The sequence below is a fragment of the Cynocephalus volans genome, chromosome 4 (genome assembly GCF_027409185.1).
Source record: "Cynocephalus volans isolate mCynVol1 chromosome 4, mCynVol1.pri, whole genome shotgun sequence".
In the NCBI taxonomy this organism is placed as follows: Eukaryota; Metazoa; Chordata; class Mammalia; order Dermoptera; family Cynocephalidae; genus Cynocephalus; species Cynocephalus volans.
The window spans coordinates 166056334-166083701 of NC_084463.1; the positions used below are offsets into that span (position 1 = coordinate 166056334).

The 27368-nt window shown below is 43.1% G+C and overlaps 1 protein-coding gene across 6 annotated transcripts in view; it reads left to right on the forward strand.

Moving 5' to 3' along the window:
- CARS1 (cysteinyl-tRNA synthetase 1) overlaps nt 1-27368 on the forward strand; it is an 80343-nt gene that overhangs the window by 38262 nt on the left and 14713 nt on the right. For all 6 annotated transcript variants that reach the window (XM_063092871.1, XM_063092874.1, XM_063092876.1 and 3 more), the window contains 4 exons: nt 20884-21024; nt 21298-21386; nt 22645-22766; nt 26965-27077. In XM_063092871.1, coding sequence (XP_062948941.1) covers nt 20884-21024; nt 21298-21386; nt 22645-22766; nt 26965-27077 — 465 coding nt within the window. The remainder of the gene's footprint in view (nt 1-20883; nt 21025-21297; nt 21387-22644; nt 22767-26964; nt 27078-27368) is intronic.

The following is a 27368-nucleotide window of genomic DNA, read 5'->3' on the forward strand; positions in this document are numbered from 1 at the left end:
ACAGCAGATTGCTTGATTGTGCTTGTTTCTGAGCTTTATAAAGTGAATCATGTGTTAGTAGTCTTCAGGGACATGTGCTTGCACTCTGGGTTGCGTTTCTGGGGTGGACCCACACGCGTAGCTGTCACTCATTCCTTCGGTGCATGCCTTGGGGCCAAGCTGTTTCTTCTTCTGGGACCTGCAGTTAGGTTTCCTGGTGATGATCGATGCTGCCTTAACAGTTTTTCTCCATTGTTCCACTAATACCCTTTTGTTAAAAATTGTGGTAAAATGCACATAACGTAAAATTTACCATCTTAACCATTTGTAAGTGCACAGTTCAGTAACATTAAATACGTTCGCACTGCTATGAATCCATCACCACCGTCCAGCTCCCAAACACTTTCATCTTCCCAAACTGAAACTCTGTCCCCAATAAACCGTAACTTCCCATTCTCCCCACTCCCCCCCAGCACCTGGCACCCACCATCCTACTTCCTGTCTCTCTGTATTTGACAGCACTTTGGACCTCATGAGTGGAATCGTACAGTATTTCTCTTTTAGTCTGGCTTACCTCACTTTGCATAACGTCTTCAAGGTTCATCTGTGTTGTAGTGTGTGTCAGAAGTTTCTTCCTTTTGAAGACTGAGTGACATTCCGTTGTGTGGATGGACCACGTTTTGTTCACCCACTCATCTGTCTGTGGACACTTGGGTGGCGTCCTCCTTTGGCTACTGTGAATAGTGCTGCTGTGAACAAGGGTGTGCAAATATCTGTTGAGCCCCTGCTTTCAGTTCTTTCAGGGACATTCCCAGTAGTGGAATTGCCGAGTCGTATGATAATTTTATTTTTACTATTCTGAGGATCCACCACACCATTTCCACAGGGGCCGTGCGCTTGTCTTTCTCGCCAGCAGTGCAGGAGCCCCTTGTGTTCTTCACGTCGTTGCCTGTACTTTCTGCTCTCCTTTTTGATAGTAGTGTCCTGGCAGGTGTGTGGTGGTGTCTCCTGTGGTCTGGTTTGTATTTCCTTAATGACTAGCATGTGACCTTCTTTTCATGGGCCATGAGTTGTTTTGCGTTGCCTCTGTGTGCCCATTTGCTAGAATTTCTTTAAGCCGTATACCTGAGAGTGGCTTTGCTGGATTGTAAGGGATATACATATAGGGGACTGTGTCAGGGTCCCCGACACCACCCACGTGTTCTGGGATTCTCTACAAGGACCCAGGGAACTCAACATAGAGTTGTCTTCTCATCTAAAGTTTATCACGGAGACATAGCACGGGACAGAGGCACAGGCAGAGTCTGTAGGAACCCGTGTGCAAGCTGCCGAAACTCCCTGTGTAGATGACACAGATTATGTTCTCCCCCCACCAGGAAAAACGCAGCCGCATGGGGGAATGTTTCTCCCCAGGGACTCTCACACTTGGCACCCAGGGGTTATATTGGGTGCTGTCACATGGGCACCCTCTCCCTGGCGCACTCCACACTTCCTAACTCCCAGAAGCAAACCTGGGTTCTGTCTCCATGAAGCACGATGTTTGCACATCAGCACACATGCACGATTGAGCTCCTGCAGGCAGGCCTTCCTCGGGTGGCAGCCTGAGGCCTGTGGTGCTCACTCTTCTCTGCTTGGTGACCAGTTCCGAAATGTCTCTGCAAGTCTCTCCCTCCACTGCCACGCTGCTGCGCTTCTATGTGCGCACACACTGGCACACACGCCCGCACGCGTGTTGTCACGTTCTCTTCTCTCTGTCAGCCAAACGAGCGTGGTGTGGTCATTGCTGTGGATTGAATGTGCCTTTCCCCAAATTGTCATCACAGACTCGCCCCCTTTACTCCTCGTACTTCATTCTTTCCTTCTTTATTCTTTGGGTTTTTTGTGCTCTTTTTTGTCTCACTTCTTAGTAATTTAGTTCATTTTTGGGCTCAAGAATTTAAGACTATACATTTTCCCCCAAGTATCGTTTTTGTTACCTCCACAAATTTTGACATTATTCACTTCTGAAAAACTTTTAATTTCCGTTTTGCTTTTTTAGCCCAGGAATTATCCAGAAGTATGTTTCCAATTTCCAAGTAGATGATGTTTTTCAGATTAACTTACTGTTAGTCACTGACAGCCTGATTGCCCAGTGGTGAGAGAATATGGGCTGTCCCATGCTGGACCCACAAGCAGGAGACTTGTGTTGTGGCCCACTGTGTGCTCAGGTTTCAGAATGTTCTCTCGTGCTTGAGAAGATTTGGTATTTGCTAATCATTTAGTACAAAATTCTACGTGCTATCCAGTTAGTTGTTCTTGTTAACCATGTTTTTAATGTTTCGCATACTTTTGCTAATTCATTTTGCTAGCTTAGCTTTTTCATATAGAGTTTGTTTAAAAACAAACAAACAAACCCCTCCTCCTCTGCTTGTGAATTTGTCCATTTCTCCCTTTCTATCACCTTTTTTTAAAAGTCCTTATTTATTTATTTATTTATTTTAGCAGATTCCGGTTCACATTAAAGCTGAGAGACTTTATATAACTCTGTCCCCAGACACACACAGGCTCCCCCATGATTGGCACTCCCACCTGAGTAGTGCATTCGTTACAACTGACGAACCTGCACTGGCACATCGTCATCATCCCAAGGCCCTGATTTACATTAGGGTTCACTCTTGTTGTTGTACATCCTGTGGTTTGTATGAATATGCGATGCCGTGTGTCAGCGGTCATGGTATCATACAGAGTAGTTTCACTGCCCTGAGAATTCTGTGTGCTCTGCCTATTCACCCTCCTTCCCGACCCCTGAACTCCTGGCAACCGCTGATCGTTTTACTGTTTCCATAGTTTTGCCTTTTCCAGAATGTCATAGAGTTGGAATCATGCAGGATGTAGCCTTTTCAGATTGGCTTCTGTTTGAGATAGGAAGAAAATAAAGTGTCTTACTCTCACTGTCAATCAAAATACTTCACCTCTGGTCACCACGGTATGTGGGGATTCCTACCCCCTCAATACCTCACCCCCACCCCAACAATCAATCAGTTCTCCAGTCAACACCAGTTTGGTATCTTATAATTCAGATCCCACGGCTTGAGAGCTCAGTCCCACAAGACTGCCCTCGCTTCAGATCCCAGTCACAAGTAGTAGGTTGTTACCTATACTCTTTTTTTTTTTTTTTTAAGAGTTTATGTTCTTGTTTTGTTTTATTTACTTATTATTTTTTGGCAGCTGGCTGGTATAGAGATCTGAACCCTTGACCTTGATTTATTATTTTTTTAATTTACTTTGAATTGTACATATTTGTGGGGTACAGTGTGTTGTTTTAATACATGCATATATTGTACAATGATCCACGTAGGGTAAATAGCATATTTGTCACCTAAACATTTATCTATTCTTTGTGGTGATTACGTTGAAGATCCTCTTTTCTAGCTATTTAGAAATATAAAATATGCTATTATTAGCTACAGTCAGCCTCGTACACCAGAATTTATTCTTCCTGTCTACCTGCCATTTTGTACCCATTAATCCACCTCTTCCCCTCCCTCCCACCCCCTGCCTTCCCTTCCCGGCCTCTGGTAACCATTATTCTATTCTGCTTCTATGAGAACCACTATTTCTGTTTTTAGATTCACATATGACTGAGTTCATGTAGTATTGGTCTTTCTGTGCTTGGCTTACTTCACTTAACACAGTGATCTCCAGTTCCATCCATGTTGCTGCAAATGACAGGATTTCTTCTTTGTTATAGCTGAATAGTATTTCATTGTGTATATATGTATACCACATTTGTTTTATCCACTCTCCACTGATGGACAGTTAGGTTGGTTCCATCTCTTGGCTATTGTGAATAGTGCTGCAATGAGCATGGGAGTGCAGGTGTCTCCTCGATGTGCTGATTTCATTTCCTTTGGATATGTACCTAGTAGTGGGATTGCTGAGTCATAAGGTAGTTCTATTTTTACTTTTTGAGGAACCTCCATACTGTTTTCCATGATAGATATTTTAATTTACATTACCACCAGCAACATATGAGAGTTCCCTTTCTCTGCATCCTTGCCAGCTTTTGTTATTTTTTGTCTTATTGATAATAACCATTCTAACTGGAGTGGTGATATCTCATTGTGGTTTTATTTTGCATTTCCCTGATGATTAGTGATGTTGAGCATTTTTCATGTGCTTGTTGGCCATTTGTATGTTTTCTTTTGAGAAATGTCTGTTCAGATCCTTTGCCCATTTTTTAATCAGATTATTTGGTTTTTGCTGGTGAGTTGTTTGAGTTCCTTATGTATTCTGGATATTATTAGCCCCTTGTCAGGTGCATAGTTTACAAATACTTTCTGCTATGCCATAGGTCATCTCTTTATTTTGTTGATTGTTTTCTTTGCTATGCAGAAGCTTTTTAGTTTGATGTAGTATCTATTTTTGCTTTTGTTGCCTGTGCCTTTGAAGTCTTGTTCAAAAAAGCATGGCCCAGTCCAATTTCATGTAACATTTCCCCATGTTTTCTTCTAGTGGTTTCACAGTTTCAGGTCTTAAATTGAAGTCTTTAATCCATTTTGAGTCCATTTCTGTGTGTAGTGAGAGATAGGGGTCTAGTTTCATGTGGATATCCAGTTTTTCCAGCACCATTTGTTGAAGGGCTGTTTTTTCCCCATGGTACATTCTTCGCACCTTTGTTGAAAATCATTGGCTGTAAGCGGCATGTATTTATTTCTGGGCTCTCTGTTTTCTTCCATTAGTCTGTTTGTCTGTTTTTATGCCAGTTCCATGCTGTTTGGGTTACTATAGCTTTCTCATATTTTGAAGTCAGGAAGAGTGATGCCTCCAGCTTTGTTCTTTTTGTTCAAGATTGCTTTGGCTATAGGGGTCTTTTGTGGTTGCATACAAATTTCAAGATTGTTTCTTCTGTTTCTGTGAAGAATTTTATAGTGGATTGAATTACATTCCCCACAAAACTTACTGAAGCTTGAATTGTGTCCCCCGACTTCTGTGTATTAGAAACTTGGCCTGCACTGTGACTATTAAGAGGGTGGGAAATCCTGTTATGGTAACTGAAAAGGTGGAGCCTTGAAGAGGTGATTAGATTGTAGGACATGCCATAGAGAATGCAGTAAAAATGGTGGTCAGGGGCGTGGTTCTGAGGGCTTTAAAAGAGGACAGAGGAGAGTCTGTCTATTTCTATGCTTCACCATTTTTGCAGTGCGATACTCAGCCGTCACTGTTGCCACCACCAAGACCCTCACCAGTTGTGTTCCCTGGAGTTTGGACTTCCTAGCCTCTGAAACTGTAAGCAATAAATTTTGTTTTCTTATAAATCAGCCAGTTTTGAGTATTTTGTTACAAGCAACAGAAATGGACAAAAACAAATGTCATTGGTATTTTGATAGGGATTGCATTGAATCTGTAGATTGCTTTAGGTAATATGAACATTTTGTTGACGTTAATTCTTCCAGCCTACGAACCCATGAATCCCATTTATTTGTGTCTTCAGTTTCTTTCATCAGTGTTTTCTAGCTTTCATCGTGGAGATCTTTCACTTCCTTGGTTAAATTCATTCCTAAGTGTTTCATTTTTTTGGCAGCTATTGTAAATGGGATTACTTTCTTGATTTCTTTTTTAGGTATTTTGTTATTGGTTTATAGAAACACTTGATTTTTGCATGTCGATTTTGTGCCCTACAACTTAATTCATTTGTTAATTCTAGCAACTTTTTGTAATGGAGTCTGTAGCATTTTCCGTACATACATGTGATCATGTCATCTGCAAATAGGGACAGTTTGACGTCCTCCTTTCCAATGCGGATGCCCTTTATTGCTGTCTTTTGCCTTATCGCTCTGGCTAGAACTTCCAGTACCATGTTGAATAAAAGTGGGGAAAATGGGCATCCTTGTCTTGTTCCAGATACTAGAGGAAAAGTCTTCAGCTTTTTTCCATTCAGTATGATATTAGCTGTGAGTCTGCCATATACAATCTTTCTTTTGTTGAGGTATGCTCCTCCTGTACCTAATTTGTTGAGTGTTTGTATCATAAAAGGATGTTAAATTTTACCGAGTGCTTTTTTTCATCTACTGAAATGATCATATGGTTTTTGTCCTTTGTTTTGTTGATGTGGTATACCACATTTATTGATTTGCATATTGAACCATCCTCGCATCCCTGGGATGAATCCCACTTGATTATGGCGGATGATCTTTTTAATGTGTTGTTAGATTTGGTTTACTAGTATTTTGTTAAGGTTTTTCACATCTATATTCATTAGGGATATTGGTCTGTAGTTTTCTTTTTTTGTTGTATCTTTTTCCTGTTTTGGTATAGGGTAATGTTGGCCCTGTAGAATGAGTTCGGAAGTATTCCCTACTCTTTGGTTTTTTGGAAGAGTTTGGGAAGAATTGGTATTAGTTCTTGAAATGTTTGGTAGAATTCATCAGTGAAGCCATCTGGTCTTGGGATTTTCTTTGTTGGGAGACATTTTATTACTGTTTCAATCTCATTACTTGTTATTGGTCTGTTTAGGTTTTCTAATTCTTTTTTTGTTTGTTCTTTGGCAGCTGGTCGGTACAGGGATGGAACCCTGGACCTTGGTGTTATCAGCACCACGCTCTAAACAACTGAGCTAACCAGCCAGCCTGGTTTTCTAATTCATGATTCAACCTTGGTGAGTTCTATGTGTCCGGGAATTTATCCATTTCTTCTAGATTTTCCAATATGTTAGCATATAGTTGTTCATAATAGTCTCGTACAATTATTTGTACTTCTGTAGTATCAGTTGTAATGTCTCCCTTTTCATTTCTGATTTTATCTTTTTTTTCTTAGTCTAGCCAAAGGTGTATCGATTTTGTTTATCTTTTCAAAACCCAACTATTTGTTTCATTGATCTTTTGTGTTGTTTTTTAATCTCTAATTCATTTATTTCTGCTCTGATCTTTGTTATTTCTCTCCTTCTACTAATTTTGGATTTGGTTGGTTCTTGTTTTTCTAGTTCCTTGAGGTGTAATGTTTGGTTATTTGAAGACTTTTTGCTTTTTTTTTTTTTTTTTTTTTTTTGGCAGCTGGCTGTCTTTCTGCTTTTTTTTATGTAAGCATTTATTGCTATCAACTTCCCTCTTAGAACTGCTTTTTCTTATCCAATAGATTCTGGTATGTTTTGTTTTCATTTTCATGTGTCTTTAGGAATTGTAAAGTTTTCTTTTTAATTTCTTCTTTGATCATTCATTGTTTAGGAGCATGTTGTTTAATTTCCATATATTTGTACAGTTTCCAGTGTTCCTTTGGTTATTGATTTCTAGTTTTATTCTGTTGTGGTCAGAGAATATAGTTGATATGATTTCAGTTTTGTTAAATTTTTTTGAGACTTGTTTTGTGACCTAACATGTCGTCTGTTCTTTTTTTTTTTTTTTTTTAAAGATGACCGGTAAGGGGATCTTAACCCTTGACTTGGTGTTGTCAGTACCACATTCAGCCAGTGAGCGAACCGGTCATCCGTATATGGGATCTGAACCCGGGGCCTTGGTGTTATCAGCACCGCACTCTCCCGAGTGAGCCACGGGCCGGCCCCATGTCGTCTGTTCTAGAGAAAGTTCCATGTGCTGCTGAGAAGCATGTGTATTCTGCAGCTGTTGGATGAAATATTCTACAAATGTCCATTAGGTGTACCCATGCTTGACCAACCAGCTATACTGGAGGTTCCCATGACCTGTTCCTCAGGTTCACTTAATTTGCTCGATCTGCTTACAGGACTCAGGGAAATACTTTACTTGCATTTTCCAGTTTATTAATAAAGGGCATTACAAAGGGTACAGAAAAACAATCAGATGGAGAGGTATGTGGGGTGGGGTGTGGAGTGACCATGCCCCATCTGGACATGCCACCCTGTGGGCACCTTCACGTGTTCACCAATCTGGAAGTCCTCAGAACCTTGTCCTTTTGGGTTTCTGTGGAGGCTTCATTACATAGGCATCTCATTACGTAGGCATCATTGATTAAATCATTAGCCTTTGGTGATCAACTCAACCTTGAGCCCCTCTTCCCTCCCCAGAGGTCAGGGTCTAGGGTTGAAAGTCCCAACCATCTAATCATATGGTTGGTTCTCTTGGCAACCAGCCCCCATCCTGAGGCTATGTGGGAGCCCACCAAGAGTTGCCTCATTAAAACAAAAGATGCTCCTGTCACCTGGGAAATTGCAAAGGTCTTAGGAGATCTGTGTCAGGAACTGGGAGCAGAGACCAATATGTATATATTATTATTTCACAATATCACAGCTTCTTTCACTTGATAATATGCACTTAATTTTCCTCCATGTCTTTTCATGATTTAATAGCTTGTTTCTTTTTAGCACTGAATAATATTGTGTATTCCTTCTTCTGGATTTAACATAGTTTATCCATTCACCTCCTGAAGGACATCTTGGTTGCTTCCAAGTTTTGGCAATTATGAATAAAGCTGCTTTCAACATCCATATGCAGGTTTTTGTGTGGACTTAAGTTTTCAGCTGTTTTAGGTAAATACCAAAGAACACAATTGCTGGATTGTATGGTAAGAATATGTTTAGTTTCGTAACAAACCACCAAACTTTTCCAAAGAGGCTGTACCATTTTGCATTCTCATAAGCAATGAATGAGAATTCTTGTTGCTTTATACACTTGCCACCATATGGTACTGGCAGTAATCCAGATTTTGGCCATTGTGATAGGTGTGTAGTGGTATCTTGTTTTTAATTTGCATTTTCCTGATCTTCTCATATACTCATTTGTCATCTGTATATCTTCTTTGGTGAGCTGTCTGTTTAAGGTCTTTTAATTGGGTAGTTTTTTTATTGTTAAATTCTGAGAGTTCATTATATTTTTTGGATAGCAGTCCTTTATCAGAAGTCTTTTCCAAATATTTTATCTCAGTCCGTGGCTTGTTTTTTTATTCTATTGACACTGTCTTTTGCAGAGCAGAATTTTTAATTTTGAAGTTGACTTTATCATTTTTTTTCTTTCATTGATTGTGCCTTTGGTGTTGTGTCTAAAGTCATTACCAAACCCAAGGTCATCTAGATTTTCTCCTATGTTATTTTCTAGGAGTTTTAAATTTTATGTTTTACATTTAGGTCTGTGACCTATTTTAACTTCATGTTTGTGAAGGTATAAGGTGTCTATGTAAATTCTTTTTTTTTGCATGTGGATGTCCAGTTGTTCCAGCATCATTTTTTGAAGCAACTTTCCCATTAGATTACCCTTGATCCTTTGTTAAGAATGAATTGGCTATATTTATGTGGGTCTACTTCTGGGCTCTTGATTCTGTTCCATTTATCTATTTGTCTTTTCTTTTGCCAATACCACACAGTCTTGATTCCATAGCTTTATAGAAAGTCTTGAAGTTGGGTAGGGTCAGTCCTTCAGCTTTGTTCTTCTTCAGTATTGTGTTGGCTATTCTGGGTCTTTTGCCTCTCCATATAAACTTTAGAATCAGTTTGTTGATATCCACAAAATAACTTGCTGGGATTTTGATTGGGATTGCATTGAATCTGTAGATCAAGTTGGGAAGAACTGACATCTTGAAAACATTGAGTCTTCCTATCCATGAACATGGGATATTCCCTCATAAAGATCTTGTACATATTTTTGTTAGATTTATACCTACATATTGTATTTTGGGTTGTGCTAATGTAAATAGTATTGTGTTCTTAGTTTCAAATTCCACTTGTTCATTTCTGACATATAGTATGGTGATTGACTCATATGTTAGCCTTGTATCCTTCAACCTTGCTGTAATTGCTTATTAGTACCAGGAGGGTTTTTTTGTTTTTGTTTTTTGTTTTTTATCAGTTCTTTCAGATTTTCTACATAGACAATCATATCACCTGTGAATAAAGACAGTTTTATTTCTTCCTTCCCAGTGAGTAAACTTTATATTTGCTTTTCTTGTCTTATCGCATTAGCTAGGACTTCTAGTACAATATGAAAAAGGAGTGATGAGAGGGGACATCCTTGCCTTTTTCCTGATCTTAGCAAGAAAGCTTCTAGTTTCTCACCATTAAGCGTGATGTTAGCTGTAGGGTTTTTTGTAGATGTTCTTTGTAAAGTTGAGGAAGTTCCCCTCTATTCCTAGTTTACTGAGAGTTTTTATCACAAATGGAGATTGGATTTTGTCCAATGCTTTTTCTACATCTATTGATGTGATCATATGATTTTTTTTTTCTTTAGCCTGTTGATGTGATGCATCACATTAATTGGTTTTCACATGTGGAACCTGCCTTGCATAGCTGGGATAAATCCCACTTGGCTGTGGTGTATAATTCTTCTTATACATTGCTGGATTCAATTTTCTGATATTTTGTTGAGAGTTTTTGCATGTATGTTTATGAGAGATATTGGTCTGTAGTTTCCTTTACTTGTAATGTCTTTGGCTGGTTTTGATATTAGGGTGAATCACAGAATGGTTTAGGAAGTATTCCCTCTGCTTCTATCTTCTGGAAGAGATTTCAGAGAATTGGTATAATGTCTTCCTTAAATGTTTGGTAGGTTTCACCGGCAAGTCCATCTGGCCTGGTGATTTCTGTTTGAGAAGGCTATTAATTATTGATTCAATTTTCTTAATAGGTATATGCCTATTCAAATTGTCTATTTCTTCTGGTGTGAGTTTTGGCAGATTATGTCTTTCAAGGAGTTGGTCTGTGTCATCCAGGTTATCAAATTTGGGGGCAGAGTTGTCCATAGTATTCCTTTATTATCATTTTAATGCCTGCAGGATCTGTAGTGATTTCCCCTCTTTCATTTCTTATCTTTTCTTTTTTTTTTTTTTGGTGGTTGGCCAGTACAAGGATCTGACCCTGCACTGAACCCATGACCTTGGTATTACATGGCGATGCTCTAACCAACTGAGTTAACCAGCCAGCCCTCATTTCTGATATGAGTAATTTGTGTCCTCTTTCTTCTTATCTTAGCCTGGCTAGAGATTCACTGATCTTATTGAATTTTCCAAAGAACCAGCTTTTGGTTTGTTGATTTTCTCTGTTAATTTCCTGTCTTCAATTTCATTGATTTCTGTTCTAATTTTTATTACTCCTTTCCTTCTGCTTGCTTTGGATTCAATTTGCTTTTCTTTTTCTAGTTTCCTAAGATGGAAGATTAGATGATTGAGGTTAGATCTTTTTTCTTTTCCAATACATGCATTCAGTGCTATAAATTTCCCTCTAAGAAGTGCTTTCACTGCATCCTGCAAATTTTGATCAGTTGTATTTTCATTTCCATTTCATTCAAAATATTTTAAAATTTCCCTTGAGATTTCTTCTTTGTCCCATGTTGTATTAGTCCTTTTGCGTTGCTATAACAGAATATCCTAAACTGGATAATTTATAAAGAACAGAGGTTTATTTGGCTTACTATTCTGCAACAGCTGCATCTGGCACGGGCCTCAGGCTGGTTCTGCTCATGGCAGAAAGTGGCAGGCAGCTGGCGGGTATAAGCAGATCACATGGTGAGAGGAAGCAAGAGAAAGAGAGAGAGGGGGGAGGTGCCAGGATCTTTCAAAAAGCCAGCTCTCACAAGATCTAATAGAGTGAGAACTCACTCATTAATCCCTCTTCCCCCAGAGAGAGCATTAATCCATTCATGAGGGATCTGCCCCCATGACTCAAACAGCTTCCAGCACTGCCACATTGGGGATCAGATTTCCACATGAGTTTTGGTGGGGACAACACATCCACATTCTATCATTCTGCACCTGGCCCCCAAAAATTCATGTTGCTGTCACATATAAAATACAATCATTCCATCCCAACAGTCCCAAAAGTCTTAGCTTGTTCCAACACCAACTTAAAAGTCCAAAGTCCAAACTCTCATCTGAGACCAAAAGCAAAAGTCCTTCCAGCTGTGAACCGGAAAAAATCAAAAACAAATTTATCTACTTCCAACAGACAATGGTGGACAGACATTGGGTACACATTCCCATTCCAAAAGGGAGAAATAAGCCAAAAGAAAGGAGAAAAAGGCCCCAAACAAGTCTGAAACCTAGCAGGGCAGACATTATTGTTGCCAACCAATACCCCAAGGGGAGATGGTGGGAAATGAAAAGACACACTTTATGGGATCAGGAGGACCTTTCAGGCTGCTGACCTGTCAGCCATCTTATTTTATTTTAGGTTTCTTTTTATAAGCCAGTGAAAATAACAAATCATACTGATTGAATCAGTTATGTCTGGTGCAAGCTATTTATAGAACATTTTTAGCTGCCACTGCGCTTGAAGATTCATAGCTGACTACTTATCAACAAAATAAGAACATAAGTTTCTCATTTACAAAGCTTCCAGCATCCTGGGTTCAATCAAAAGTTAGACCTCAAGGGGAGGGAGAAGAGGGAAGTGGGCAAAAGGGATGCCAGCCTTGCTGGCTTCTCTAGAATAGCAAGGACTTTGTCAGCTTGCTATTCAGTACCCCATACATTATGTCTTAAAGGTCCAAAATAATCTTCTTTGACTCCAAGTCCTGCATCCTGGGCACAATGGGGCATCTGGGCCCCCAAAGCCTTGGGCAACCTCACTCCCACAGCTCTCCAGGTGCAGCCCACTGGGCAGCACTGGTGCCTGTGGCTTTTCCAGGCCAATGTTGTACATTGCCAGTGGCCCTACAGTTCTGAGGTCCTGGCGGTAGCCCCACTGCCTTGGCTCTACTTAACATTTCCCAGGTGGGGGCTCTCAGTGGGGGGGGCTCCAACCCCACTTTCCTGCTCGGCATTGCTCTAGTAGATGGCTTCTATGGTGGTTCTGCCTCTGAGGTAGGTCTCTGCCTGGGCCCCCAGGCTCTTCCATACATCTTCTGAAATCTGGGTGGAGGCTACCACACCTCCACTGCTCTCATGTTCTGTTGGCCTGCAGACTTAACATGATGTGTATGCCACTGAGGTTTCAGGCTTCTGCTCTCCAGAGCTGCTGCGTGAACAGTTGGGGCTGCTTGAGGCAGGGCTGCTCCAGCCAGAGCAGCTGGGATGCAGTGAGCTGGTTCCCGAGGGCAGCTACGCCCAGGTCTGTCCTCTGGGACAACTCAGTCCTTCTAGGCCTCAGGGCCTCTGATGGGAGGGGCACCCTTCCAGACTTCTGAAATGCCTTCAGGGCTTTTTTTCTCATTATCTGGGCTATTAGCATTGGGCTGCCTCACCTGCCCAGCTAATGTCTTTAGCGACTAGTTTATCTGCTTCACCCTTGCGTTTTTCTCCTGCTCTCTGCTTCTCTATCACATGGCCAGGCTGCAAATTTTCTAAATCTTTACACTCTGCTTGCCTTTTAAATTCTGGCTTTATGTCATGCCTTTGCCTCTGTAACTCTGCATGGGCTCTTGCAATTAACCATGCAGCTTCCTTAATGCTTTGCTGCTTAGAAATTTCTTCCGCCAAGTACTCTGGTTCACAACTCCTAATTTCCAACTTCCACAAAATCCTAGGGCATGGACCGAATGCAGCTAAATTCCTTGCCAGTTTACAACAGGGGTGATCTTTGCCCCATTTTCCAATAAACTCCTTCATATTTCTATCTGAGACCTCCTTAGAATGGTCTTTAGAGTCCATATTTCTATCAGTATTCTGGTCACAGCCATTTAACCAATCTCTAAGACGTTCCAAACATTCTCTCATCTTTTTGTCTTCTTCTGAGTCCTCCAAAGTTCTCCAACCTTTGCTTATTACCCAGTTCCAAAGCCACATCCACATTTTCGGGTATCTGTATAGCAACACCCCCCCCCACCCCCATACCAATTTTCTTTGTTAGTCCTTTTGTGTTGCTATAACAGAATACCTGAAACTGGGTAATTTATAAAGAACAGAGGTTTATATGGCTTGTGATTCTGTGACAACTGCATCTAGCTGCTTCTACTCATTGTGGAAAGTGGCAGGCAGCTGGCGGGTATAAGCAGATTGCGTGGCAAGAGGAAGCAAGAGAGAGAGAGAGGAGGTGCTAGGGTCCTATAGACAACAAGCTCTCGTGGGAACTAATAGAGCAAGAACTCACTCATTAATCCCTCTTCCCCCAGGGAGAGCATTAATCTATTCATGAGGGATCTGCCCCCATGACTCAAACATCTTCCAGCACTGCCACATTGGGGATCAGATTTCCTCATGAGTTTTGGCAGGGACAACACATCCAAACTCTGTCACACAGTATGTTATTTAATCTACATATTTGAGGATTTTCCAGTTTTCTTCCTGTGGTTGAATTCAAGTTTAATTTCATTGTGGTCTTACAGCAGACATTGTATGAATTTTATTCTTCTAAGTTTGTTAGCCTGTATTTCATGGCTCAGAACGTGGTATATCTTGGTGAATGCTCCATCTGAGCTTGAGAAGAGTGCTATTAGATGAAGTAGTCTGTAGATGCCAATTAGATCCACTTGATTGTTGGTGTTGTTGAGTTCTGCTATGTCCTTACTGGTTTTCTGCCTTCTGGATCTCTCATTACTGATAAAGTGTGTTGAAATCTCCAACTATGATAGCAGATTCATCTGCTTCTCCTTGCAGTTCTTCAGTTTTGGCTCACATATTTTGATGCTCTGTTGTTAGGCACGTACACATTAAGGATTGGTATGTCTTCTTGAAAACTGACCCCTTTGTTATTATGGAATGCCCTGATAACTTTCCTGCTTTGAAATTTGCTGTCTGAAATTAATATAGCTACTTCTGCTTTCCTTGGGTTAATGTTAGCATGGTATATCTTTCTCCATTATTTTACTTTTCATTAATGTGTCTTTAATATGGTTTTCTTGTAGATAACATACAGTTGGGTCTTGTTTTTTGATCCACTCTGGCAATGTCTTAATTGGTGCATTTCCGCCATTGATGTTCAAAGTGATTATTATTAATAGTTGGATTAATATCTACCACATTTTCTATTGGTTTCTATTTTTTGCTCTTGTTCTTCTTATTTATGTCTTCTACTCTTTTTTCTGCCTTTTGTGGTTTTAAATGAGCATTTTATATGATTGCATTTTCTCTCCTTTCTTAGCATATCAGTTACACTTCTTTTTTTACTATTTTTAGTAGTTGCCCTAGAGTTTGCAGTATACATATACAACTTTTGCAAGTCCACTTTCAAATAAGACTACACTGCTTCACCAGTAGTGTGAGTACCTTACAATAACAAAATAGTCTTCATTCCTCCCTGTTGTCCCTTGTAGCATTGCTGTCATTAGTTTTACTTATATATAAGCATACATAATTAAATACTTTGTTGCTGTTATTATTTTGAGCAAATTATCTGTTAGATTAATTAAGCATAAGAAAAATAAAAGTTTTATTTTACCTTCACTTATTCCTTCTTTGATGCCCTTTCTTTCTTTATGTAGATAGATCTGAGTTTCTGACCTTCATCATTTTCCTTCTCTCTGTAAAACTTCTTTATGCATTTCTTGCAAGGCAGGTCTACTGGCAACAAATTTTCTCAATTGTTGTTTGTCTGAGAAAGTCTTTATTTTTCCTTCATTCTTTAAGGATAATTTTGCAGGCTATAGAATTCTAAATTTGCAGGGTACAGAATTCTCTCAACACTTTAAATATTTCACTCACTCTTTTACTTGCATGGTTTCTGAGGTGAAGTTGCATATAATTCTTATCTTTGCTCCTCTGACCTATTTCAGGATTTTGGGGGTAGGGGAGCTGTCAGGTAGGGGGATTCGAATGCTTGACCCTGATGTTAGAACACCACCGTCTACCAACAGAGCAAACTGGCCCGTCCCCAGGATTTTTCTTTATCTTTGATTTTCAGTAATTTGAGAATAGTACACAGAGGTTAGATTTTGGCATTTATCCTGCTTGGTGTTGTCTGTGCTTCCTGGATCTGGGGTTTGGATTCTCACATTAATTTGGGGAAGTTCTCAGACATTATTCTTTTAAATATTGCTTCTGGTTCTTTTCTCTCTCTCTTCTCCTTCTGGTACTCCGATTATGTGTATTCACACCTTTTGTAGTTTTTCCACAGTCCTTGGATATTCTGGGTTTGTTCGGGCTTTGTTCTCTTTATGTTTCAGCTTTAGAGATTTCTACTGATAGCTCCTCAAGCTCAGAGATTTTCCCTCAGCCACATCCACTCTACTAAAGGAGCCCATCAAAAGCATTCTTCATTTCTGTCACAGTATTTTTGTTTTGGTGCTAGGATTTCCATCTCTCTGCTTACATTGCCCACCTGTTCTTACATGCTAATTTATCCATTAGAGCCCTTAGCATATTAATCACATTTATTTTAGATTCCCAGTCCGATAATGCCAGCATCCCTGCTGAATTAGTCCGTTTCTGTTGCTTATAATAAAATACTTGGAACTGGGTATTTTATAAAGAAAACAAAATTTATTGTTTACAGTTTCTGAACCTGGGAAGTCCAAAGTCCAGGGAACACATCTGGTGAGGGTCTTGGTGGTGGCAACAGTGACCGAAAGGGGTCTCACATGACAGAAAATGGCAGAGTAGAGAGAGAGCCTAACCTTCTCATTCATCACTCTCCCTTTAAAGCTCTCCAAATCATGCCCATGACCACCACTTTTAATCCATTCATTATGGCATGGTCCCACCTTCAACCACCACAATAGGATTTCCCAGCCTCTCAACACTGTCACAGTGGGGTCAAGTTTTGAGGGGACACTTAATCCAAGGTACCTGCCACCTCTTGTTCTGTTGCTTGCTCTGTCTCTTCAAACTGTTTTATGCCATTAAGTATGCCTTGTAATTTTTTCTTGATAGACGGACATGATGTGTACTGTGTAAGAGGAACTGCTGTAGATGACCTTTAGTTATGTGGTGGTGAGGTAGGAGTGGGGGTGGGGTGCCTCTAGTCCTGTGATTAGGCCTTTGTCTTTTAGTGAGCCTGGACCCCTGGACTTTGAACTTCACAAGTGTTCCTCAGTTTCCCCCCCTACTTATCTGGAACAGGGTGGCTAGAGCTGGCTGGTTGGTATTTCCCTTCCTCCAGGTGGGTTCGGCTCTGATGAAACCCAGGCAGGTTAGGCTCTGGTTAAATAGTTGTCCTGAGGGCAGACTTTGTTTCGAAGAACAAAGTGCTCTAGTGTATTTTAAAATGGTTCCTTTTACCTTCTTCCCGCCAGAAGTGCAAGGAGATTTTTCTCGGATGTTCAGTGTGAGAACCTGGTCAAGTTCTTGGAAGTGAAACTCACAAAGGTGTGGGGGTCCCTGTGACTGAGCCCCTTGGAGTTTTTGACTCTCACATTTGTCTACGTTGAGCCTCAGGAGTCTGTCAGTGACAGCTCAGATTTCCCAGCCCTCGTACTAGTTCCCACCCAGGTTTTAGCTTATGAATCTCTACTCTGGTAAGTTGTGATTCACTGTACCGTCCTGTTGGTCTCCAGTTTTGGGGGCAGCGGTTTGCCTTGTAACCTTACTTCTTTTAGGGATCTAAGAAGAATTGTTGGTTTTTCAGTTTGTTCAGCTTTTCACATGTTGTTAGGATGAATGTCAAGCTCCTCACATGTGGAACTGGAAACCGGAATTCTCTACCACTGTGTTACTTACAAATTTTGAGGTTATTTGATTAGGGTATTCAAGCTTAACGTGGTTCTATTGTCGTGGGGCATTAAATCTTTTATCATGTTGTGGCCCACTCTATGCCTAAGAATATCCATGAACCCGCCACCCCCACTGCACTGCACTTTAAATATTTCACTCACTCTTTTACTTGCATGGTTTCTGAGGTGAAGTTGCATATAATTCTTATCTTTGCTCCTCTGACCTATTTCAGGATTTTGGGGGTAGGGGAGCTGTCAGGTAGGGGGATTCGAACGGCATTGGCCTGGCTCCTGCAATCCCATGGCCCCCAGGGCTCCTTTCCCAAGGAGGCCAAACTCCAGACCTTACATCTATCCTGTCTCTCCATTTTTTGTGGCCTGTGTTTTAGCAGTATCTCTTGTCATCAGCTCAAGGCTGGAGTACTGATCTGAAATTATGTACTTACACTCTGTCTTTCCTTGGTGAGCTGGTTCATTTGTCTCTATTAGACCTGTGTCAGTTATCTCACTTTATTTCTCTTTCTCTTAGTTTTCTTTTTTCTTTCTTTTATTGAAGCATAATTGATTATACATATCTGCGGAGTACGAAGTTGACTAGCAGTATTTGTGTATAATACGTGATGACCAAATCAGGGTAGTTGGCACATTCGTCCCTCTTAGTTTTCTTTTCATGCTTGGTTTATACCCTTCTCGGCCTTTGTGGTGCTGGTGGCAGTGGTTCATTTTCTATCCTTTACTAGTTTACACATTTCCATTTCTGTTTTCTCAGAGCTTACCTTTGAAATTGTACTGTGCATATTTAACTGAGTGACCGACCATAAATAGTCGCTCAGTCCCCTTTCCCAAGAAATATAAGGATTTTAGGACATTTTAGCTTGATCAAAGCCCCCTGACTTTTACACTGTTGTCCAGTATTTTAAGTCTGTCATTTTAAAAGACCTGCTTATTGGATGTTATTATTATTATTTGTTTAGATTTACTCACCCTCTCACATCTCCATCTTTAATTTCTAGGATAGCTTTTCATTTTCCTGAAGTTTGTCCTCTAGACGGGCACCTCCTAGCTTTAGTGAGAAGCAGTCACCTGGGGCTTGTCAAATGCAGACTGCAGGGGTGGGAGGCAGCAGGGAGCTTCTGCTGTGGCCAGGGTAAGGGTCTGCCTTTCTGGCAGCTCCCAGGGGCTTCAGACCATGCTTTAGTGGACCCCACTTCTACAGTTTTAATTGATGTTGCTAAATTTTAAATAGACCAAATTTTGATGTCACGCAGACTTTCCTGGAGACAAGGTCACCTGGAGTGCTTGTTGGAAGAGAGGCATTTCCAGACCTGCTGAAGCCAGAATTCCAGGGTGGGGCCTGGTGATCTGTATGTTTGACCAGAAGCTTTAAGTGTTCTTATCATCAAGCAAGTTTTAGAAACACTATTTTAGAAGCATCGGTGGGAAGCTCAGCTTTTGTATACCTAGAAATGTATATATTTCACCATGTTTTTAAAGTTGTTTCCTCTGAGCACTCCAGGATTATTCTGCTGTCTTTTGGCATCCATTGTTGGTTGTTGAGAACAGCAGGCTGCCCTTCAAATTGCCTTTCCTTTGTAGTTAAATATGTCTCTTCTTTCTGGCTCCTTATAAAAATACTCTTTTTTTTGTTTGTTTTCTGCTATTATACTAAACATTATAAGAGATTTATTTTTACTTGCCCTGTCAGATATTTTTTGTGCCTCCTGAGTCTATGGATTGTTGCATCAGTACTGAGAAGTTCTCAAACGTGTCTCCAAGTATCCCCTCTGCTCTGCCCGCTCCCTCACCTCCTCTAGGATTCCAGCTACATGGGAGCCAGCATTTCATCCTGGCCCCCTCAGTGTCTTAGCTTTTCTTTTCCATCTTCCTTCTTGTCTCTGTTTCACTTTAGATGACGTCAGTTCTTTCTTCCTGTTCACTAATTCTTTCTTCAGCTGCCTTACCTATCCTATTGAGTCTGTTTATTTCATTGGTTAACATATTTTATCTCCTAAAGTTCCATTTGTTTCTCTTTTCCATTCTGCCTGGGCCATTGTGGTAGCATCTTATTGCTTACTCATCTTGTGATTCTATCTTTAAATATTTAGTGCTTGCGAAAATTTTGTATGTTTATTGTGTATCTGATTGCTCTTGTATCTATCTGTTTGTCATCTCTGCCGACTCCTGTTCACAGTTGCTCGTGTCTGTGGGCATTTGGCAACCTTGACTAGTTCTATTCCTGCTGGGTCTTGATCTGTGGCAGTCCTGACAGCCAGAATACAGATGCCTCCCGAAGAGCCAGCCCCACATGGGTGGTGCCATTTCAGCCTCCTTAGGGGTTCCTGTCCCTGCACTTGGGGCAGACCTAGTGTTTGCTTTCTGGGCAGCAGTCCTGAAAGCCTTTACCTTCCCATTGCATGCACTTGCCTTTCCTGCTTGTCTGCCCCTCGGGTGCCTGCCATGGTGGGAAGGGGCAGGAGCATCCTGGCAGGTTTACTGTACTACCTGTAAGCCCAGCAGCACATTAGCAAGTCTTCTTTCTCGGGGAGCTCTTAGCAGGGAGTGCCTCAAGAGCCTGGCCCACAGTGTGCCCTGGGCCCTTTCTCTGTCAGCATGTGGGTGCTCGGTCCACCCTGTGTGGCCTTGCTCTCTGCCTGATTGTTTTCCTGCGCTTTCTCTCTCTGCCCTTTTATCTTTGCCTCCCACTCACTCCCATGGTAGACTGCAGACTGCCTGCTTGTCCCCATGTTGGTCACTACTCCAAGATAACACGCTGAAACACTAGGTTCTCCATGGAATGTCAAGGATGTTTCTCCTTTCCAACATGAGTGCAGTTGGAACATGTCTCACACCGACAGTGCATGTACTCGGGATACAGGTCACACAGATGCTGTGCCATGGTGAGACTGGTGATGGTGTGTGAAATGGGGCCAGTGACTTCAGTCCGTGGCATCTGGAGGACAGGGAGATGGGGCCTTTGAGAGCTCCAGGACCAGAACACTGCCCATCTCTTGTAACCATTGGTGTCTCCTGTCATGAATCTTTTTAGAATGTACTGAGCGTCCATGGTTTAGGTGACAAACTGCATGTGCTCCTGCCCCACCTCTGCCTATGATCCCACCCCACGGGGGCCCAGCTATGTTGCACATCCTCCCCAAGTCCACCCTGACCCTCCAATGTACCATGCCTCTGAACCTGTGGGTGTTTTGGGGTCTGCTCCCCTGAGTTCATGTGAGAACCTCCCATCTGTGGGGTCTCATGTTTGTCTCAGCCGAACTGCTCATGTGAGCATCGCAGTCTCCCTGGGAGATGGTGACTCTTTGTGGACCAGGGCTGTGCAGGTCATGTCTTTGAGTCCAGGGCACTGATCGACTCCCACCAGCTGCACTGCATGTGCTCACAGGACACCTGTGGCCCATGCATGGATGTTCTGTTCCTTTTTCTTTAGGTATTGCTGGAAGAGGCAAAGGATTTGCTTTCTGACTGGCTGGATTCCACACTTGGCAGTGAGGTGACAGACAATTCTATTTTCTCCAAGCTGCCCAGGTTCTGGGAAGGGGAATTCCACAAAGACATGGAAGCTCTGAATGTAAGTGTCATAGACTGTCTTGTCCTCACTCTCTTGGTCCAAGGGCCCTGATCTCCAGAGTCCCATTTTGGTGAAACTGAAAGGCCTCACACAGTCCACACCATCTTCATTTTGCAAGCTCCATTAAGTTACTAAGTCAACATTGACCTTGAGCTGAGGGGCATAGGGGCTTTTTATTTTACCAATTGGTGACATTGTTTTCATAGAGCATGTTTGTCTGAGGCTGAAATTTACAGAAAGGAAAATACCAGGATCCTCTTGTGTCATGTACAGGTTCTCCCTCCGGATGTCTTAACCCGTGTTAGTGAGTACGTGCCAGAAATCATAAACTTTGTCCAGAAGATTGTGGACAACGGTTACGGGTAAGAAGGGGGCAGTTCCCAGGGCTTCACACTGCTCCTGGGAGAACAGCTCCCAGCTCTGAGATGGGCACAGAAGCAGGAGAGCTCATGTTCTGGGTCCCCCGGCCAGATGGGCAGCCCTTTCGTGCTCACCCGCACAGCATGGCACTTGCTCTGGCCCCTTGGTTCCCAGTGCTGCAGCTGTAATTTAGGATTGCTTTGTAAATAAAGTGTGATGGGTTTTCCTTTCGTGTAAGCTGCCGTTGTAACAGGTGGCTAACCATACAGACCCACTTTCTGTCGCGGCAGAAGCAAGGGGGCAAGGGTATGGCTGCTGCTCTCAGCCCTGTCCGTGAAGTCTCCTGCACACTTCCTCTCACAGCTTGGGCCCCGCCCAGGCTGAGTAACAGGGTCTGGCTGACCAGCCCTCTCTATGGGCCTGGCGGCCTGCCCTCAGGGCACAGTGAGGACCCAAAGTCTGCTAGAGAGCTCAGCAGTTAAGACCATTGGTCATGGGGCCCCAGAGCAGCACAGTAGTGAGTGTGGGCACTGCTGGGTCTTCAGAGATGTCAGTACCATGCAGACATTTCGAGAGTGGGGGGCCACTCTGCAGAGCTGTGGGGGCCCGGGCCCAGCTGCAGGTTGCTCCCCTCCACACCTGCCGGGGAGATGAGTCAGGCAAGAGCTGCTCAGTCCCAAGGAATGAGGCCTGCAGGGCTCAGCACACAGTGCCTGGGGTCACGTGGGCTCTTAAGTAATAATGCTGCCTGTCCGTCCCCACTTGACCCAAGTCACTACAGGGCAACATGAGATCGTGTGCCAGGCTGAGGGCCAGGGACAAGCCCAGGGTCAGAGAAGACAGGCGTTGTGGGCTGGAATGATCTGGAGGCTCTTGGGGCCTTGACGGGGCCTGAGCTGGGCCGTGCAGTTAGGGTAGACTCAGAGAGTGGGGAGGCACGCCCCACATGACGGTGTCTTCCCCGAGCAAGGGCAGGCCGGAGTGTGTAGTCACAGAATGTGAGGCAGGGGTCTGCGCAGGACATGACACTCAGGGCAGTGAGGAGCCGCCTCTGTGGAGGGGGGCGTCCTTGTCGCGCCCCACTCAGCCCGCACAGCTGATGTGGTCTTGAATAGCTGCCACAGGGGAGAGTGGAGAGAGCAGAGGCTTGAGTGCATCACAGACTATAATTTTATAACCCATTTTGATTTTCGATTGTTGTCCCATGAAGTGTCTTTGGATCTGTTGGATTCTTCCCCAATTCCTTTGTTTATTTTCCAGCTATACTTCAAATGGGTCTGTCTACTTTGATACAGTGAAGTTTGCGTCTAGTGAGAAACACTCCTATGGGAAGCTGGTGCCCGAAGCTATTGGGGATCAGAGAGCTCTTCAAGAAGGGGAAGGTAAAAAAAAAAAAAAAAAAAAAGGAATGAATGAATGGATAAAATGAAAGGTAACCTGTGGATTTTTCCACTTGTACACAATTTGAATTATGCTTAACCCTTCGCTTAGACTCACTGGGAACAGTGCTTTTTCACCTAAAGGAATTTTAGGAGTTTACTGCACTAAGACCATGAAATGCGTTATTTTTTAAGAAACAAAAAAGATGAGTAGATACAGTGCCATCTTGACAAGCGGAGTGTCCTTGATTCGTGAGGCTTGTGTTTGTTGACTGAGTGTGTGAGGTTTAGGGTGGATTGTGGGCACTGCAGTGTGTGACCTGTGATTGGCCATAGCTTCTCTGCCCATGTTTTTTTTTTTTTTTTTTTTGGCAGCTGGCCAGTAAGGGATCTAAACCCCTGACCTTGGTGTTATAATACTGTGCTTTAACCAACTGAGCTAAATGGCCAGCCTGTGCCCATTTTGATTCAAATACTTTAAACAGAGACATGAGACTTTTTGTAGACCAGGCCGAATTATAACACTTTTATAAGTGTTTTCTCCACGTTTATCCTACAAGTGGATCTGGAGACATACCACCAATGTCCAGGCTGGTAATATCACCAGTCCCTGCACAGTAGGGATTGCTTTCATGCGCCAGGACACATGCCATGTACACCTCCCGCACCCCAGTGTTTCTGGAAGGCTGTTAAAAATGTTCATACTTTTTGATCAAGTAATTTCACCTTTGGGGCTCTATTGTGAAGAAATATCAGAACCTGAAACAAAATAAGGCAACATAGAAACATTGAAAAAAGATAGACTAAGTCAGTTTAACAGCATTAATATTAAATCCAATGGCACTATGGCTACAGTGTTTGTAGGAGGGACAAGGATTTGAAAGGTTTGCAACAGTAAACAGGCTGGGCCTAAGAGATTGGAACATTGCAGTCAGGAATCAAGAATATTCATCCCATTTAAGTACATAGAATCACGTCAGGCCACAAAAAGAAGTCTCCATAAATCCCAAAGAACCATGTTCACAGAGACTGTGCTGTCTGATGACAGTGCAGTTGTACTGGGACATTTGAAATTGACAGACCTGTCTGGAGTCTCTCATGGGAAAGAACACCTCGTGGAAAGCAAGGAGTGTTTGAAGTTGAACAGGAGCAAAAGTGCCACATGCCAAGACTTGGAGGATGCCCTAAAGCACTGATTAAAAGAAATTTACGTTTGTTTTTTTTTTTAAAGATGACCAGTAAGGGGATCTTAACCCTTAATTTGGTGTTGTCAGCACCACGCTCACTTAGTGAGCGAACCGGCCATCCCTATATAGGATCCGAAATTTACGTTTTTAATTGTAGTTTTAAAAATCAAAGGTTGAAAGTTAAGTGAGCTAAGTCAGTCAAAAAGCTAGAAAAGGGGGGCCGGCCCGTGGCTCACTCGGGAGAGTGCGGTGCTGATAACACCAAGGCCCCGGGTTCGGATCCCATATACGGATGGCCGGTTCGCTCACTGGGTGAGCGTGGTGCTGACCACACCAAGTCAAGGGTTAAGATCCCCTTACCGGTCACCTTTAGAAAAAAAAAAAAAAAAAAAAGCTAGAAAAGGAACAAAAGTAAATGGAAAGAAAATAGAGAAGAAATAAAGATAAAAGCAGAGATTAATGAAATAGGAAAACTTCTAGTAAGTCTGATTAATGAAAGTAGAAGATTCAGAAATATAGTTGGACAAAATTGAACATAACTATAGATGTCGTAGAGAGTTTTAGAAGGTCTTTAGAGGAAACCGGGAACAATGCGCCTGCATCTGACTCACAGCTGCAGAGGACAGGCGGGGACTAGGAGAGGGGCCAGTGACTGGTGAGCGGAGGATGCCGTCAAGTTCACCTGGAGAAGGAACATTCCAGAGGCGGCAAGAGCACACTCACTCCTCACTATGGCTTTGTGATCTAACCCCATCTGGGTTGTCCTTTTACTTTATATTATGTATTCTTGGACCTGTTTTCTTTCAGAGTGATTTTAGAATTGGTTTAAGTTCCAGGAACAAGAGGGGTAGAATCCAAAGCAAATGAAAGGGATGAAGAGGGGCACACCCTCCCTCTAAGGACATGTCTTCCCCACCCCCCAGACCAGTCACTTGACCTTGCTTCGCTGTAAGGGGACCTGGGAAGCGCGGCCACCTGCTGCTAACAGTCAGGGACTCTGACAGTAGAGAAGAAGACAAGAGGTGGTAACATTGGGGACTATTAGCGGGAAGGCAGGTGGCAGGGAGGCATGTGGTGAGTGTGCAGAGTTGTGTTGGTCAAAGCCAGAAATAGTCGCTCTGCCTCTGGGGAGGGAGATGAGCAGTGACACCAAGATGGAGAGCAAAACGGGCTGTGTGATCTCTCTCTTCCTTAAATGTGACACAGAAGACGAACATCACCAAATGATGACATTTGTTGAGGGATACGGTGTGTGTATGAGACAGTGAGATCAAAATATAATTAGATATCAACATTCATGAGTAACTGTGCTCATAGTAATGAAAAATTAAAAACCTAAGTGTGCATTATCTGTGAAATACAGGGTGTCTAAAAGAGAATATCCTGGAACCATGTCAAGTTGTGGTTTGCAGGAATTGCTGGTAGAACGGTGTGAAGATAGGGAACTAGGATGGACATTGTCCCGATTGCCAGATGTATCTGTGTTTTGCTTGAATAGATTTTTTTTTTTTTTTTTAATCTGCAAATTAGTACGACAAAATGTTAGTAATCATTCCTGGGTTAAAAGATTATGGAGGGCCGAGCCCGTGGCGCACTCGGGAGAGTGCGGCGCTGGGAGCGCAGCGACGCTCCCGCCGCGGGTTCGGATCCTATATAGGACTGGCTGGTGCACTCACTGGCTGAGTACCGGTCACAAAAAAAAGAAACAAAAGAAAAATTAAAAAAAAAAAAATTAAAAAAAAAAAAAAAAAGATTATGGAGATTTTTTTCCTAGTTTAAGTATTTTGTGTTTAGTACGTGTTTTATAATCGTAAAGTTTTTAGCAATGCTTTTTCTCTTGACTCTGTTTCTCAGGGTAGCTTAGGTCCGTTGCCTGGTTACTTACCTGAAAAGCAGATTTGTTTCCTGAAAAGGTTGAGGGCACTTCAGTTAGGGCCTAGAATGGAGTCTGTCTCTCCTGTTCCAGGGTCTTCCACAAGGGGGCAATGGTGCCCAGGAGGAGGCAGCACTTAGACCAGGACCCAGGAAGGGCAGCCGGCCCAGGCATGACACTGGCAGCTTAGCTCTGCCCGTTCACAGAACTGAGGGCAATTTTTTCTACCTGAAGGCTGGCCTGACTTACAGGTTTCCGTGTTCACAGCCCCTCATATTTTCCTTCGTGTGCGGTCTAGAGAAATCGCCATGGTGATGGTGTCTTCCTTCTTTGGGGACCCTGACCGTCTTGCACCCTATGTGCCAGTTAGCCAGTGTCTCCAGGAGTACATAGAGCTCACTGGGAACCTTCCTTCTCACTCCTCCTGTGAGACACAGACCAGCTGTCTCTGTGAGCCAGGTGGCGGCCAGCTTTGTCCAGGAGGTTGAACTTGCATCAGGAAGAGCAGTGCTGCCCTTGCTCATGGCCTTCCTGGATTCGTCTTTAGCTCTCTTTACCTCATTTCCCCTTCTGAGCAGGTGGAACAGCGAGTGACCCTGCTCCCCACCACCACACCACTTCTAGGCTCCATGAAGCAGCATGCAGCCACTTAGCTGTGTCCTCCTACCTCCTGGAACCCCCGAGCCAGTAGTCTGCAGGCTGTTAGCACGGTGGCTGCACCTGCATGACCCAGGGCCCTTGAGCTGCGCCCCAGTGACTGACACTGCCACCTCACTTCCTAGCATTAGCCCAGAGTGCCATTGCTCTTCCTAGATACATGGAAGGCCCAGACGTGAGGAGGCAACTGGAGGACAAATGTCTTAGGTGACCTCAGGTGTGGCTTCAAGCCAGCAGGGTGTGCTCCGACACTTGTACATTAAGTCAGTGACTTTGAAGCTTATAACAGTGTTTTGTAAATCTAGACACAGTGTCAGCACCAGAATCTGGTCAGAGTGAACCTTAAGAAGTGCTTGAGCCCAGTTCATAAACAGAAATTACTGAGCAAGATCGACCTCGAGACAGTAAGACAGCCTTGAAGTGAGCTGCATCCAACTGCAGGGCATTGCCCAGTGATCCTGCCCTGCTTCCCTTGTGTCCACAGGCGACCTGAGCATCTCAGCAGACCGCCTCAGTGAGAAGCGCTCTCCCAACGACTTCGCCCTGTGGAAGGCCTCCAAGCCTGGAGAGCCGTCCTGGCCCTGCCCTTGGGGAAAGGTGAGCGAGCCTGAGAAGGTGCGGGGGCTGAGGGTGGCGAGAAGAGGCAGCGTGATGGGGCACCAGCACCAGCCACACCGTCTGTCCCCCAAGAGGGGCAGCTCTGCAGGTGATGATGTCACTGGGGCCAGGTCCCAGTGTTGGTGCAATGCAGAACTGCCCAGTCCTGGGGACCCGGATGTTACAGAGACTTGCTGGGTCTCTGGACAAGTTGCTTCTCTTTCCGGGACTTCCATTTTCTCACCTGTAAATGAGAGCACAGTCAGATTAGACCACCTTGGAGGCCTCTCA